General features: G+C 46.0%; 1 gene segment (V, D, J or C); it reads left to right on the forward strand.

The window, feature by feature from the left end:
• Positions 1 to 6,506: 6,506 nt before the first annotated feature.
• On the forward strand, positions 6,507 to 14,504 carry LOC103167276. The segment is given in 6 exon segments: positions 6,507 to 6,562; positions 9,465 to 9,740; positions 10,146 to 10,208; positions 12,205 to 12,267; positions 14,033 to 14,146; positions 14,395 to 14,504. Coding segments are annotated over 5 exon segments (558 nt in total).
• Positions 14,505 to 15,789: the final 1,285 nt, after the last annotated feature.

Consider the following 15,789-nt stretch of genomic DNA (forward strand, 5'->3'; position numbering starts at 1 on the left):
AAACCAAGTTCTCTGCATAGTGCACACACCTGCCTTTTTGATCCCACCTATGTCCCAGATCCAGTCTCACCACTACCACCACTCGGTCGCATCCCAGACCCTGCAGAAATCAAGTCCTCTCTCCCGCTGCCACAGAAGACACCCTCATGTATCCCAGGAAAGATGAAATGTCCAATTCTTTCCCTTACCCCATTCACTAAGGACACAGTCTGGGCTGGGATCTTGGACTCTGCTGTCATACTCCCGTCATTGGGCAGGGATTGTCTCTATCTGTTGCTGAATTGTACATTCCATGCACTTAGTACAGTTATCTGCACATAGTAAGTGCTCAATAAATACTATTGAATGAATACTCCTCATCATCACCGGTACTGACTGACCTCCAACTGGGTACCAAGGACTATACTGAGTGCTAAGTGCTGAATGAGACCAGCATAGTTCAAATGGATGCCACCACCACCTTCAACATTGTATAGGGGGCCACCCAAGGTACTGCTGAGCACCTACCTAGTGCTGAACACTGAACTGGTCACTGGGAAAGTAGCAACAGGAGAAATAGTCATAATCAATAAACCTATCTGTGGTAGTTATTGAGTGCTTACTGGGTAGAGAGCACTATAATAAGTGTTTGGAAGAGTACAGTTGAGTAGCTAGACACATTCTCTGTCATCAAGGCAGTTTAGGAGGGGAGAGAGACACTAAGATAAATGACAGGTAGAGGGAGGATACGTCCAATAATTCTATGTGGGGTGGGGGTGAGCTGCCCTCAGATAATTTCAATCTACTAAGGGAGACAGGTGGAGAAAAAATACAAACTTACAGTAGATTAAAGAGTAAAAGTATAGGTAGAAATGATAAAAAGAGAAGCAGAATGGTCTAGTGGAATGAGCACAGACTTGGATGTCAGAGGATCTGGGTTCTAATCCTGACTCTGCCACTTGTCTGCTGTGTGACTTTGGGCAAGTCGCTTAACTTCTCTGTGCCTCAGTTACTTCATCAGTTAACCGAGGAACTGGGTTCTAATCCTGGCTCCATCACTTGTCTGCTGTGTGACTTTGGGCAAGTCGCTTAACTTCTCTGTCCCTCGGTTACCTCATCTGTAAAATGGGGATAAAATCATCTTCTCTCTGAGGTAGATTGTGAGTCTCATGTGGGACAGGAACTGCGTCCAATTTGATTAGATTGTATATATTCCAGGACTAAGTTCAGTATCTGGCACATAGTAAGTCCTTAAGAAGAGCCATTGAAAAGAAAAAAACACCAAGAAATTAAATTACTAGGCAGTCAAAGACATGATGGCAAGATATAATTTCCTCCTACGGCCTAGACTACACACTTCGCTCCTCTAGCACCAGTTTACTCACTGTGCACCACTCTCATCTATCTCTCTGCTGACTCCTTTCCCACATCCTCCCCCTAACCTGGAACTCCCTCCCACTCCTTATATACTAGACCACCACTCTCCCCACCATCAAAGCATTATTAAGGTAACATTTTCTCCAATAAATACCACTGGTTGATTGATGACAATGAGGATTACTTGAGCAAGAACTTTTGAAGCTGGGCTTTGAAGGTGTGGAGAAACAGGGCAGATTTGACTGGGGGAGTTCCATATGTGACCAGTCAGGCCTTGGCTAGGCTAACAAGTTAAGTTCATTAATGCCCAAGGGGCTGTTAGTGAGCAATGGAAAACAGTTGGCTAAACAAACTGACTCTTATACCTCCCGGGGCTAGGGGCTACTGACCCCAGAGGGCTGGGTGAACAAGAAAGTAGAACAATTAATTCTGGTATTTGTTAAGCACTTACTATGTGCCAGGCACTATATTAAGTGCTGGGGTGGATACAAGCAAATTGGGTTGGACATACTCCTTGTCCCACTTGGGGCTCAATCCCCATTTTACAAAGGAGGTATTGAGGCCCAGAAAAGTGAACTGATTTGCCCAAGGCCACAGAGCAGACAAATGGCAGAGCTGGGATTAAAACCCATGACCTTCTGACTCTCAGGCCCACGCTTTATCCACCATGCCATGCTGCTTCTCAATTAGACCAGAATGAGTAAATTCTGATGGGTCTTGACGCACAATCCTTTTTTTAATGCCAAATTGGGCCAACCGAAGAGAAGAGAATAAGGAAGTTGCAAGGTATATCTAGAGAGGGGTCTCCATGAACTCTTGGCAGTAGGTTGGAATTCTGTCACACTGAGGTGATGAGTCGTCTCTATCCAGAGTTGGGGACACCCACTCTGTCGGACCCTTCATGGTTCCAAGTGCCTGATCAGACCTCCTTGCTTGAGCGAGGAGAAGCGAGTATCCCTTCAGGGAGGGAGCTCAATTTCCCGGGTCTCCTTCCTGGTTCCACCAGCTGCTAGAAGTTGGAGACCATGCTGGCCAACTTGATAGCTGGGTGTTGTGAAAGGTAGCCCTGGAGACTTGATGGCTGAGTGATTTGAAACATAGCCCCGGAGTGATTTGAAAAGGAGCTCCTGGGTGATTTGAAAAGTAACCCCTGGGTGATTTGAAAAGGAGCTCCTGGGTGATTTGAAAGGTAGCCCCTGGAGACAACTGGTGTCTCCTTCCAATCCCCTCCAGCTGCTAGAAATTGGAGTCCATGCTGGCCACATAAGTGTATTCCTCCTGAGTAGGAAGTGTTCATGGGGTGGGAGCTAGGTGTTTCATCACATGCAAGTAACTAAATAACTGTATTCCTCCTGAAAAGGAAGTTCAATTCACCCGCAGAATGAATATTAGATAACTCAGCCTTTCTGACTCCAGTCTCTCACTCTCATTGGTCTGATCCTCGAATCCATCCCTGAGTGATGAGCGACATCATACAAGGACAAAGGCGTGGGCAGTAGGTCCAAGACAAAAGATCCACAATCAGAGTACAATTAGAAGGCTTTCTGGGAGAAGTGGAGAGGGCAGCCTGGGGTATAGCTGGAGAAGAAACCCATAAAATAAGGAGGAATCAGAGATGGAATGAGCTACCCTGTCTATGTGAATAATTCCCAAATCGACCTCTCCATCCTTAACCCCTCCTCTTCAGTCTCACATTTCCTCCTCCCTTCAGGACATCTCTTCCTGAATGTCCCACATACACTTCAAAGGGTCTCCTCATGAGTTTCTTATCACTGTGGACAACACCAACTTTCCTGTCTCCAAGTCCATAATCTTGGCATTATCCTTGACTCATCTCTCTCATTCGGCTCACACATTCCATCTACCACTAAATCATGTTTATTCTACCTTCACAACATCTGAAGAATATGTGCTTTCCTCTCCATCGAAGCTGCTGCCAATTAATTAATTCATTGCTTGATTGGAGAGTTTTCAATTTTTTCATGGTTCTTGTTAAGCGTTTATTATGTGCCAGGCACTGTATTAAGCTCTAGGTTACTTATAAGATAATCAAGTTGGACATACTTCATAACCCACATGGGGTTCACAGTCTTCATACCCATTTTACAAGTGAGGAAACTGAGGTACAGAGCAGTTAAGTGACTTACCCAAGGTCTCACGGCAAACAGGTTGCAGAGCCAGGTTTAGAGCCCAAGTCCTCTGATCCCCAGGGACATGCTCATTCCATTAGGCCATGTTGCTTCAATCTAATTGTTAGTTTTCATTAAAGGTGGAGTAAAATGAATGTTCTTGTATCATGAAATACTTAATAAACCCCAAAAACAGGCAGCCAAGGTTTATGAGGAAGGGAGTGATGTGCTCGTAATGGTATTTTAGGAAGATGAGCCATGAAGCCATATGTAGGATGGACTGAATTGTGAAAGAATTGGAGACAGAGAAGCAGAGTAGAGTTGATGAGGTCATACAGCAGGGGAATGGGCATAAGGGTGGAGAGGAAGCAGTGTGGCTCAGTGGAAAGAGCTTGGGCTTCAGAGTCAGAGGTCATGGGTTCGACTCCCGGCTCTGCCACTTGTCAGCTGTGTGACGGTGGACAAATCACTTAACTTCTCTGTGCCTCAGTTACCTCATCTGTAAAATGGGGATTAACTGTGAGCCTCATGTGGGACAACCTGATTACCCTGTATCTACCCCAGCACTTAGAACAGTGCTCTGCACATAGTAAGCGCTTAACAAATACCAACATTATTATTATTAGAGGAAGAGCTGGACCCAGCAAATTTTATACAGGAGGGAGAAGGCTGGAGAACCCTCTTCAACCAGATCAGCTCTTGGAGAAGGAGGAATGGCAAAGGGACCAATGAGGGCTATTCCTGCCAGGAGGGCTCTGGAGTGGCTCATGAACCCATCTTATCCTAGGTTTCATCCTCTCATGACAGCAGAACTCCTGGTTCTAATGATAATAATAATAATATTGGTATTTTAAGCACTCACTATGTGCCAAGCACTTTCGAAGGACTTGGGTTGATACAGGGTGATCATGTTGTCCATGTGGGGCTCACAGTTTTAATCCCCATTTTACAGATGAGGTAACTGAGGCACAGAGAAGTTAAATGACTTGCTCACAGTCACACAGCTGACAAGTGGCAGATATGGGATTCGAACCCATGACCTCTGACTCCCAAGCCCGGGCTCTTTCCACTGAGCCACGCTGCTTACAGATGAGGTAACCAAGGCACAGAGAAGTTAACTGACTTGCCCAAAGTGACACAGCAGATAAGTGGTGGATCTGGGGTTAAAACCCACAACCTCTGACTCCCAAGCTCTTTCCTCTAAGCCAGTCTGCTTCCTACCCTGTTCTACCCTGATCAGAACCATCTAAGAGCCCAGGAGGCTCTGTGGCAAGTTGCCTTCTGGCCAAGGTCAAGAAGATCTCCCTCTGTTGTGGGATGAGCTGGAGGAGTGAGCTAAGCCTGGTATCCTCTCCATTGGCACTCAGATAGCGCAGAGTGACCGCGGTGTCAGAAGAAGCAAGGTGGGAGGGGATTTTTACAAGACTGAAGTAAATGGAGCAGGCTTTCCCACCTAGAGCCCTGGGCAGGATCTCTCCCAGCCCCTGGGCCCACTGAAGGGAGGGAATTTGCCACCAACCTGTCTATTCTCAGCCACACCCAACCCCAGATGGCAGGGCCAGGGTCACAACAATGGGTACGGGGCCCAGAGTCAGACCACCACCTGCAGGTATGGCTCATCGGAACTCTGCTTCCCTGTCTTGGGGGACTGTTCTGCTGTGTGATCTGTCCTCAATGAAGAGGGGTTCCTGTCTACCCTGGGGCGGGGGGGGGTCAGGGGAGACCCCATCCCAGGCTCATCCACTCACCCTCAGTTGGAGCAGCCATAGCAGCCACAGCACTTGGGAACATACTATAGAAGCTAAAGGCACAATCCATAGCCTCGGGGAGCTTACATGCAAAAGAGGAGGCAGTCAATCAATCAACTAATCAGCCTCCTCGCTGCCTCTTGTTTCTTTCCTCTGCAGTCCATACTTCACTTTAGATCATTTTTCTAAAAAGGGTTCAGTCCACCTTTCCCTGCTAACCTCAGAAACCTCCAATGTTGCCCATCTTCCTCCAGAATATTAGTTTTAAGCACTCAGTCAGCAAACCCCCTCCTACCTTACATTGCTAATCTCCTATTACACACAACCCATATACTTCACTCTTCTAATTCATTCAATCGTATTTATTGAGCTCTTACTGAGAGCAGAGCACTGTACTAAGGGCTTATGCCAAACTACTTACTGTACCTCGGTCTCATCTGTCTTGCTGCTGGTTCCATGCCCTTGTCCGCCCTCTGCCCTAATAGTTCCTTCCATTTCATTTTCCTAAAAAAATCATTCAGACCACACCTCCCTACTCCTCAAGAACCTCCAGTGGTTGCCCATCCACCTCCATTTACAGAAGAAAATTCTTACCATCCACTTTAAAATACTCAATCAGCTTGCCCACTCCTACTCTACCTCACTGATCTCCTACTGCAGCCCAGCCCTCACACTTCATTCTTCTAGTCCCAGCTTGCTCACTCTGCCTCAAGTTCATCTATCTGGCTGCTGACCCCTTTCCCACATTCTCCCTTTGGTCTGAAAGCTCCCTCCCTTTCCATATACATCAGGCTACTACTCTCCCCACCTTCAAAGCCTTATTAAGGTCACATCTCCAAAAGACCTTCCCAGATTAAGCCCTCTTTCCCCGGATTCCCTCTTCCTATGTACTTGGATCTGTATGCTTTAAGCACTTGATATTCACTCCCAGCCTCAGCCCCACCACATTTATGTACATATCTGCAATATATTCATTTATTTATTTATGTTAATGCCTATTCCCCACTCTAGACTGTAAGCTCCCATGGGCAAGTAACCAGGAGGTGGGTCTAGCAATTATACTCTCCCAAATGCTTCTTATCATACTGTGCACAAAGTAAGCACTCAGTGAATACCATTGACTGACTGATTGATTGAGCCCTGCAGACTGCCCAGACCCAGGAGAATCCTCTGCAGCAGTGTGTCTTTCATCTCAGGGGCCTGGCTCAGGCAAACTCAGAGCACAGGTGGGGGCAGGGTTTTTGTTATGCTGTGTATCACTGGGACAGCAGAAAGACAACAAGGCAATGCTAACTTTAACAACTGGAACAGAAGTTACAGTGGAACCAAGTAAGTGACTTATTGAATAGTATTTCTTCATGATAAGAAAGGCATTTGGTAGCACATCAGTGAGAGGAACAGGCACTATGCAGTCAGTTATTAGCTCTTCTTAGCATGCCAAAGGCATCTAGACTTCAAAGAACAGACATTGTGATGATTATGGTACTTGTGAAACGCTTACTTTGTGTCAATCACTGTTCTTAGTGCTGGAATAGATACAAGTTAATCAGATTGACAGTCCTTGTTCCACAAGGGGCTTACAGTCTTAATCACCACTTTACAGAGGAGGTAACTGAGGCCCAGAGAAGTGCAGCGACTTGCCCAAGGTCACACAGTAGACATGTGGCGGAGCTGGGTTTAGAACCCAGGTTCTTCTGCCTCCCAGGCCTGTGTTCTATCCACTAACCACACTGTTTCTCTGATATGGTCAGTCACTCAATCATCAATCAATTGGTTTTATTGAGCATTTACTGTGTGCAGAGCACTGTACTAAGCACCAGCGAGAGTGCAGTACAACAGAGTTGGTAAACACATTCCCTGCCCCTAAGGAGCTTAAGCTCTCACTTATTAACTGCCTCTGGTCTTCCCTAAAAGTCAGAGCTGGAGTTGTGGTCTGATAACCTCACAGCCTGATTGTGTTCAGACTCTAGGCCTATGGGCCTGGGCTGATATAATAATAATAATAATGTTGGTATTTGTTAAGCACTTAATATGTGCCAAGCACTGTTCTAAGCAGTTATCAGGTTGTCAGGTTATCAGGTTGTCCCACATGAGGCTCACAATCTTAATCCCTATTTTACAGATGAGGTAACTGAGACACCGATAAATTAAGTGATTTGCCCAAAGTCACACAGCTGACAGGTGGCAGAGCTAGGATTAGAACCCATAACCCCTGACTCCTAAGCCCGCACTCTTTCCACTGAGCCACTCTGTTTCTTGCCAGAGGGTTTGTTTGGTTTAGCTAGAACCATGCTTTGAGTTCCCATCCTAACAATCCTTGAAGCAAGCTCCTACTGTGTTCAAAATGCTGTCCTATAGGGGCTTGAGAATATACACCTGAAATAGTAGCAGGGAAGCAGCACGAAGCAGGAAAATACCTGAAAAGCAGCATGGTATAGTGGATAGAGAACAGGCCTGAGAGTCAGAAGGACAGGGGTCTTAATACAGGCTCTGCCACTCATCCGCTGTGTGACCTTGGGCAAATCGCTTAGCTTTTCTGGGCCTCAGTTACCTCATCTGTAAAATGGGAATAAAGACTGTGAGCTCCAATCAGGACAACCTGATTACCTTATAACTACCCCAGCACTTACAACAGTGTTTGGCACATAGTAAGTGCTGAACACATACCATTATTATTATTATTAGTGGTATACCCATCCCCTACCCTTGAGGAACTTACAATTCACAGCTCCTAACTCTGTGGTTTCCTCCCTGAAAATAAACCTGATCATGTTGCAAAGTCTTACATGGAATGTCAGGAGAAATCATAAATAAAAAGGTAAAGAAATGAACGGTGATATGAGAAATGTCAGGTAGAGCTTGTGCAGGCCTGAGATAGGACAGACTTGGCCTGTGGTGATGTTCCATTTTCACCGTTACTGTGTGGTTTGCCACATTCGAAGGAAACCTCACCCAAAAGCTCCTGAGAGGGGCCTCTGGGGCCAGAGGGGTTTAGGCAGCAGGGAGACAAGTGAAAAGATTCCTCTCCCTGCCAGAAACCACCCAGAGCCAGCTGGCCTCTAATCTGGCCTGTGGACAGCAGGAGGTTCAGGCCCTAACTGGCTCCAGGTTTAGCCGTGGGCCTGGGGGAGGCAGAGAAGGGTGGGGACAGGGATCAGAACTGGGCTGGGGAGGAGAAAGGTAGGTAGGACAGAATCTGTTGCATTCATTCATTCATTCATTCATTCATTCAACCATATTTATTGAGCGCTTACTGTGTGCAGAACATTGTACTAAGCACTTTGGAAAGTGCAATGCAACAATAAACAGACACATTTCTTGCCCACAACAAGCTTGCAGACTAGAGTGGAAGATAGGCATTAATATAAATAAGTAAATAACAGATATGCATAAGTGCTGTAGGGCTGGAAGGAGGGAAGAATAAAGGAAGCAAGTCACGGTGACACATAAGGGAGTGGGAAATGGGGAAAATGGGGGCTTAGTTAGTGAAAGAATCTTGGACAAGATGTAGCCTCAGTAAAGCTTCAAAGGCAGGGAGAATAATTGTTTGTTGGATTTGAGGAGGGAGGGCATTCCAGGCCAGAGGCAGTATTTAGACCAGGGGTTGGGGCTGAGATAGATGAGATTGAGGTACAGTGAGAAGGTTAGTATTGAAGAGCAAAGCGAGTAGGAGAGTAGCGAGGTGAGGTAGGAGGGGACAAGGTGATGGAGTGCTTTAAAACCAGTGGTGAGCAGTTTTTGTTTGATGCGGAGACGGACAGGCAACCACTGGAGTTTCTTGAGGAGTGGAGAAACATGTCCTCAACGGTTTTGTAGAAAAACGATCTGTGCAGCAGAGTGAAATATGGCCTGGAGTGGAGAGAGACAGGAGGCTGGGAGGTCAGCAAGGAGGCTGATGAAGTAATCCAAGAGGGATAGGACGAGTAATTATATTAACGTGTAGCAGTTACATGTTACAGTTGGTGTAACATGTAGCATGTATCACCAGGGAAGGGTAGAATTTAACAATTTTATGATGGTGAGACTGACAGGATTTAGTGATGGGTTGAATATATGGGTTGAATGAGAGACAGGAGTCAAGGATAACACCAAGGTTATGGGCTTGTGAGACAGGAAGGAGGGTGGTGCCATCTTCAGTGATGGGAAAGTGAGGGGGAGGACGGGATTTGGGTGGGAAGATAAGGAAGACAAGGCTTTCTCTGGGAGCCTCCACAAGCTGGCCATGTTTCAGGAGCCCGGGCTGAATCCCAACCGAAGGTCTTCGTCCTGAGGAACCAGAGCTTCGCTGCTTGCCTGGTGAAGGATTTCTACCCCAAGAAGCTGAGCCTGACTTTGTCCGCACCCAGCTCCCCACTCACAGAGCCTCTGCAGGCGACAGCCCCCACTGCCCAGGGAACGTACAGCGCTGTCGGGATTGCACAGTTCGGCAAGGTGGAGACGGTGACCTGCTCTGTGCAACATGGCTCCATGCAGATAAACATGACCGAAGGGCAGGATGCAGCCCCAGGTCAGCGATGGGGATGGAAGGCCAGGGTATGGGACCCAGGGGGGCTCAGGGTGACCATGGTGACTGGGTCTGACGCTGCCCCCTGACAGTCAACCTGTCACATGATCTCCAGAACGAGACACTGCTGGGGGAGACATTGACCCCTGAGAGCTCCCATGACCTGGGAATTAGGGAAACTCCCAAGCATTCACTTCTTCCTCCTCCTTTACTTCCTCCTCCTACTACTACTGCCTCCCACACCCCTGGGGTGCCACTACCTCCTCTCCCAGAAGCTCTTGGAGACAGGATCAACAGTGCTTCATTGATCAGAAGGCCAGGAAGTCTGAGGGGCCCGAGACACGATTTCTGTCAGGGTGGTCTCCAGACAAGAACACCAGGAATCTGATGATACTTTTCTTGTTGCAGCACATCCCGGTTCAGAAAGATCCAGACAGTCTGACCCTGCGGGTCCAGAAAGAAGATTCTCAGGTGAATTATAAATAAGGGTTCTTTCCTCAGAGATACTCATCTCCTTCCTGGTCACCTGCTTCTGGATTTTATTTCCTTGACAGCCTGCAAGGTCTTCCTTTGTTGTAGCCAAAATCTCTCCTGCTTTCTTTTCAATCAGTTTCTTATGGTTTAACGCTCTTAGTACATGAAGAATAACTGTCCAGCCTCCTCCTCATGAAAACATTTAATAGGCATCACCCCTTAGTCTTCTATTCTCTGGGCGAAGCACCTCCAATTCCTCTCATTTTTCCCCACAAGTTCTATTTTTTACCTCTTTCAATATAGCTGTCACTCTTCTTCTGATCTTTCCGGTTTCATCACATCCTTTACAAAGTGAACAGATTAACACCCAGTGTGCTAAGAAGCTTCCGACCAAAACTGAGTATAATGGAAAAATCTTGGCCCTCTGGTTGCTTTGCTGCCTTTTTAAAGAGAACGCTATATTGCTGATGCATATGTCAGCTTAGGTTGCCAAATGACTCCCTAATCACAGCCTATGAAGGCTTCCTTCAAAGCCCTATTAAAATCAATCTCTTTTAAGAGACATCGCCCTCTAAGCCCTTATTCCCCTATTCCCTCTCCTTGCTGCATCGCCTATACTCTCGGATCTATACCCTTTAAGCACTTGATATTCTCCTCACCCTCAGCCACACAAAACATATACATATCCACAGTTCATTTTACTGTCTTCCCCTCTAGATTGTGAGTTTCTTTTGGGCAGGGAACAGCTCTATAAATTCCGTTGCATTGTACTCTTCCCAGAGTTTAGTGTAGTGCTCTGCGTACAGTAAGCACTCAATAGATACCATTGATTGATTGATTGATTGATTGCCATTAGTTCTGCTCTATCAGTTCCTCCTGAGCCTGTACTTGTGATGTTCATATTTTGTGCCTATATGCCCTTTTTTAGCACTTTAATTTGTAGCACCTGATCCAATATGTCTAAGTGTGTCTTACCTCCTTCCCTGCCTTTCAAGGCATTCAAAACCTACCAGATTTAGTATCTTCTGTAATTTCATGAGGATTTTTAATCCTTTGCCCTGTAACTTTGTTCTACACTGGTCTCTCTTGCCTCCTCCCCTCATGAAGACACATAATTATCATAATGGGAGTTTATGGCATCTGAGTCCAGATGTCTTCTCCACAAATACCCACTTCCCTCACCATGAAATCACTGCCCCCACCACTGGGCTAGATCAAATTAGATCTCCAACTTCAGACAAGTGGGTCAACAGCAGCACAGCCAGAACACCCCAGTTCTAGGGGGCTGTTGCTTCTAGAGCAGAGAGAGTTGGCCAATCTCTCCTTCCTACTTATATTCTGCAGTCATGCCTCCATAATCTGTGTCATTTTTTCTTCTTAACTCCCAATTACCCTCATTAGACTATAGCCAACTTTAAAATCAATGTGTACATCACACTAAACTGATTGCATGTTGTAGTTCAGGTAATAACATAAGAAGAAATCCAATTATTCATTCATTCAATAGTATTTATTGAGTGCTTACTATGTGCAGAGCACTGTACTAAGCACTTGGAATGTACAATTCGGCAACAGATAGAGACAATCCCTGCCCAGTGACGGGCTTACAGTCTAATCGGGGGAGACAGATGAGCAAAAACAAGACAACATAATCACAATAAATAGAATCAAGGGGATGTACACCTCACTAACAAAATAAATAGGGTAATCAAAATATATACAAATGAGGATCCTCCCTCCCCACCGACCAGCCCTAGCCCCAACCTTTACTACTGGCCTTTCCTTCTGGGGCTTTTTGAGGGAATAATAACTCGGCAAGTTAAAAAGTGTTCATGTACTGCTTTCCCAGAGGCTCTCTGGGACTGGATCTGTAGTTCAGGTGGATCTGTAGTTCAGGTCCAGAGACAGTATTCCCTTTAGGAGGCATCCTTAAGCTGAAAAATGGTTTTAGTCCCAGAATACTTGGAAGCTGATGATACTTTTCTTCTTTCAGCACAGTCTGGTTCAGAAAATCCCCAAGAATCTGTCCTCACCTGTTCAGAATGGAGCTTCACAGGTGAGTTATAGCTGAAGAGGAAAAAGTCTTTAATGTAAAGACCTTCACAGATGGAGATGCCCTCTTCTGCCTGATTGCTTGTTTCTGGTTTTATCACCTTGACAGCCTGAAAGTTTTCCTCTTTGTCCAATTGAAATCTCTCCTACTTTCTTTTCAACCAATTTCTTATTATTTGATCCTCAGTGACACATTAAATATTTCACTAGTAAGGAGGCTGAGCAGTTTTTTCCACGCACACTGAGGAATATCTGTAAACACACCCTGAGTAGATTATGGGCAGGTTTAAAATTAATGTTTATATTGCTCTTGAGTAGAAGGAGTTCTTGATCATGGTAACAATATAGAAGTAAATCCTACTAAATCCCCCACCCTAGATCCAGGCTTGATTGGCCACACCCTACATCCCCTGGTTTATAATAATAATGTTGGTATTTGTTAAGCTCTTACTATGTGCCGAGCACTGTTCTAAGCACTCGGGTAGATACAAGGTAATCAGGTTGTCCCACGTAGGGCTCACAGTTTATACTTCCCTTCCATGACTTTCCCTCTCTGCACTATCCATGGCTGCAGCTGGCAGTGCTACCATTCTCACCCAACATCTCGAGATAGTGTTCCCTGGTTGAGACTTTAATCCCTCAGTCCCTTCAGTCTTTTACTAATAATAATACTATTATTATTACTACTATTACCTTAACACCAGGAACAAATCAAGAATCAAAATAGTCTAAAAACTGAAAGATTCCATTTTTCTGCTTCTCTTTTTAAATAATATTTTCTTTTTTCTCTCCAATGGCTAACTCACACCCCTTTCCTCTGATGGGACCTATCTCAGATTCCCCAGAGCAAATATGTGATAGCTACTGCAAATTCTCTTTCATAGATTCGATTCCTCCAAACCCCCTTTGACCTGGGCCTGTCATTGAGTATTGCTTTAAGAAAAGGTTTTCTGGGATTTTCTATTGCTCAGCTTGTTCCTCAGACAACATGAACCCCCTATGGCTAGAATGGGAATATTTATTTCCCACAGGTCTGGATGGGTATGAGATGGAACTTGCTCTAATTGATCTTTATCAAGATCTTCTTTACCAGTAATAATAATAGCATTTAAGAACTTACTTTGTGCCAGGCACTGTACTAAGCACTGGGTGGATACAAACAAATTGGATATAGTCCCTGTCCAGAATGGGGCTCACAGTCTCAATCCCCATTTTACAGATAGGTAACTGAGGTACAGAGAAGTGAAATGACTTGCCCAAGACCACGCAGAGGATAAGTAGCAGAGCTGGGATTAGAATGCATGATCTTCTGACTCCCAGGCCCATGCTCTATCCACTATGCCATGCTGCTTCCCACAGCCTTCAACTTTGCTTTCTTCTCCCTGATAAACAGCCTGGGGTGAGCAGGAGGCTCCCCTAACATATCATCTGCCCTATCATAGAAGGGATGGACAGGAGCTGGGGGCTGGGGTGGGGAGGTCTGTTCAGGTGATAGGGAAGGAGACTTGGTTGAGGGCTCAGAACTCAAAGAGGCTGCTGTTGGTCTTCAACTAGGAGGCGTGGTCTGAAGGCTCTAATTCTGTTCAGAACCCTATCGGTAAGCAGATGGAGTGTTCCTAGCTGTCCCAGACCACTAATTTCTAGGCCCAGGCTCTTTTCCCTAGGCCATGGTGCTATCTGTAGCCAAGCAGTAGCCATCGCTAAGGAAAGAGATGGAAGTGTGGTGGAGCACTCACTGATGAGGCCTGATGCTACTCTATCCTCCACAGAAGACCGAGAGTGGGGCAACATGCTGTCCGTTGTTATTCTGGCACTGAGAGTATTGCTCGTGAAAAGCATCGCACTCAACTTTCTCCTGACAATCCAGGCCTCTTGTTGCTGAGGTAAAGGTTGGTCCCTCCTATCTGAGACTCCTCTAGATAGGGGAAGCATAAAGCACCCCAACCGACCAAATTGGCTCCCCCATGACACACAAGTCTGGCGGCTGAGGCAGCCGATAGAGGTGAAGATGCTGGGAAGATGTGGAGAATAAATGAGTTGTATCCCTGATAGTCTTGGGTCCAGAGCTGGGGGCAGCAGGTGGGCCTTATATCTTCAGGAGTTTGGTTAACCTGAGTTATTTCTCTTTTAGGCTGCTGGAGAATCCTGATTGCGACACCACCACCTGCTTTCCTTTGTTTCCACTGGGCTTGAATCACTTCCCTCCCCCGTGTCTGGAACAAAAACCTGCTGCTGATTCATTTCCTTGGCAGTTGTTATTTGGGTTCAGGATGCTGGGAGAAATTTCACTGCTATATGCAGGGATGTTTTGTGCTGAGGGAGGGACTGGGGACCTAGGTTTTGTGGTTCAGGCCGGAACTAGATCCCTTGTCCTGAGATTCTATCGTAAGACACAATCTGGAAAGTATCATGAGTTTCACTCTGTGGAGCCATTTGTGCCTCTAGCAGTTGGGGATGGGGAGCAGGGTCCTGAGTCTGGGGTGAGCATTCAGGTAGCAGCTCCAGGGATCTAGGTATGACTGAGGACACATGCCATCCATCACTCTCCTCTTCCCACCTCAATGACTCCAGATTCTGGGGTTTGGGGGTGATTGTCCTGTGCCAAAATTCCAGGGAGCCCAGAGCTGTACAGTGTTTTTATACTTTCTGCATTTGGGGAGGCTGGCACAACACCCCACCATAGGGTCTTCTCACCAATGTGTTGGGGGAAGGGTGTCTTTGAAGCCACATGGTCACTTGTGATGGGAGATCAAGGGCTGAGCTGAACACTTCCACCCCAACATCACCCTCTCTTCTTCCTCTCCCCACCACTCTCCCATCCTACCCTCACTCCACCCAGCTTTCTCTAGATCTCACTTTACCCTGGGGTAACTGGAGTCAGCTGCTCTTGGTCCCGGAAGCCTTCAGCATCCTATGGCCTCCTACCGCCATACAGACAGCTCCACCACAACTCCTTGGCTCCACATCTCCTTCCTTGGCTATGGCTATTGCTTGGCTACAAATAGGACCATGGCCTAGCAAAAAGAGCCTGGGCCTAGAAATCAGATGATCTGAGTTCTAAATCCAGCTCTGCAACTGGTCTACTCTGTGACTTTGGGCAGATTACTTATCATCATCTGCGAAAAGAGGGTAAAAACACCTGCCTCACCTTACTTCACAGAATGTTGCGAAGGTAAAATGACACAATTGATTTGAATATATCTGGGAAAAATAAAAGGGGAATTCAAACATACTATACTATTTTTATTAACTATTTTCAAACTTGTAGATCCCTTTTATCCCATTATCTGATTTCCCATTCGCTCAAAGGAAGTATCCAAAGAGAAAGGAGGAGAAAGAGTAGAAATAGTAGGAGTAAGAAAGAAGAGGGTTTTTTCAAACTGTAGAAAGAAATTACTATTGCTCAATTATAAAATCCCTTAAGGTGGCAACAGAGGGCGAGATTAACTTGCTAATGGGGCTTTCTACTCAGTTCTATCTACAGGAGTTTATAGTCAAGGATCTCCCCCGTGGGTGGAAAATTCCA

This window comes from Ornithorhynchus anatinus, chromosome 2 (genome assembly GCF_004115215.2).
Source record: "Ornithorhynchus anatinus isolate Pmale09 chromosome 2, mOrnAna1.pri.v4, whole genome shotgun sequence".
NCBI lineage: Eukaryota > Metazoa > Chordata > Mammalia > Monotremata > Ornithorhynchidae > Ornithorhynchus > Ornithorhynchus anatinus.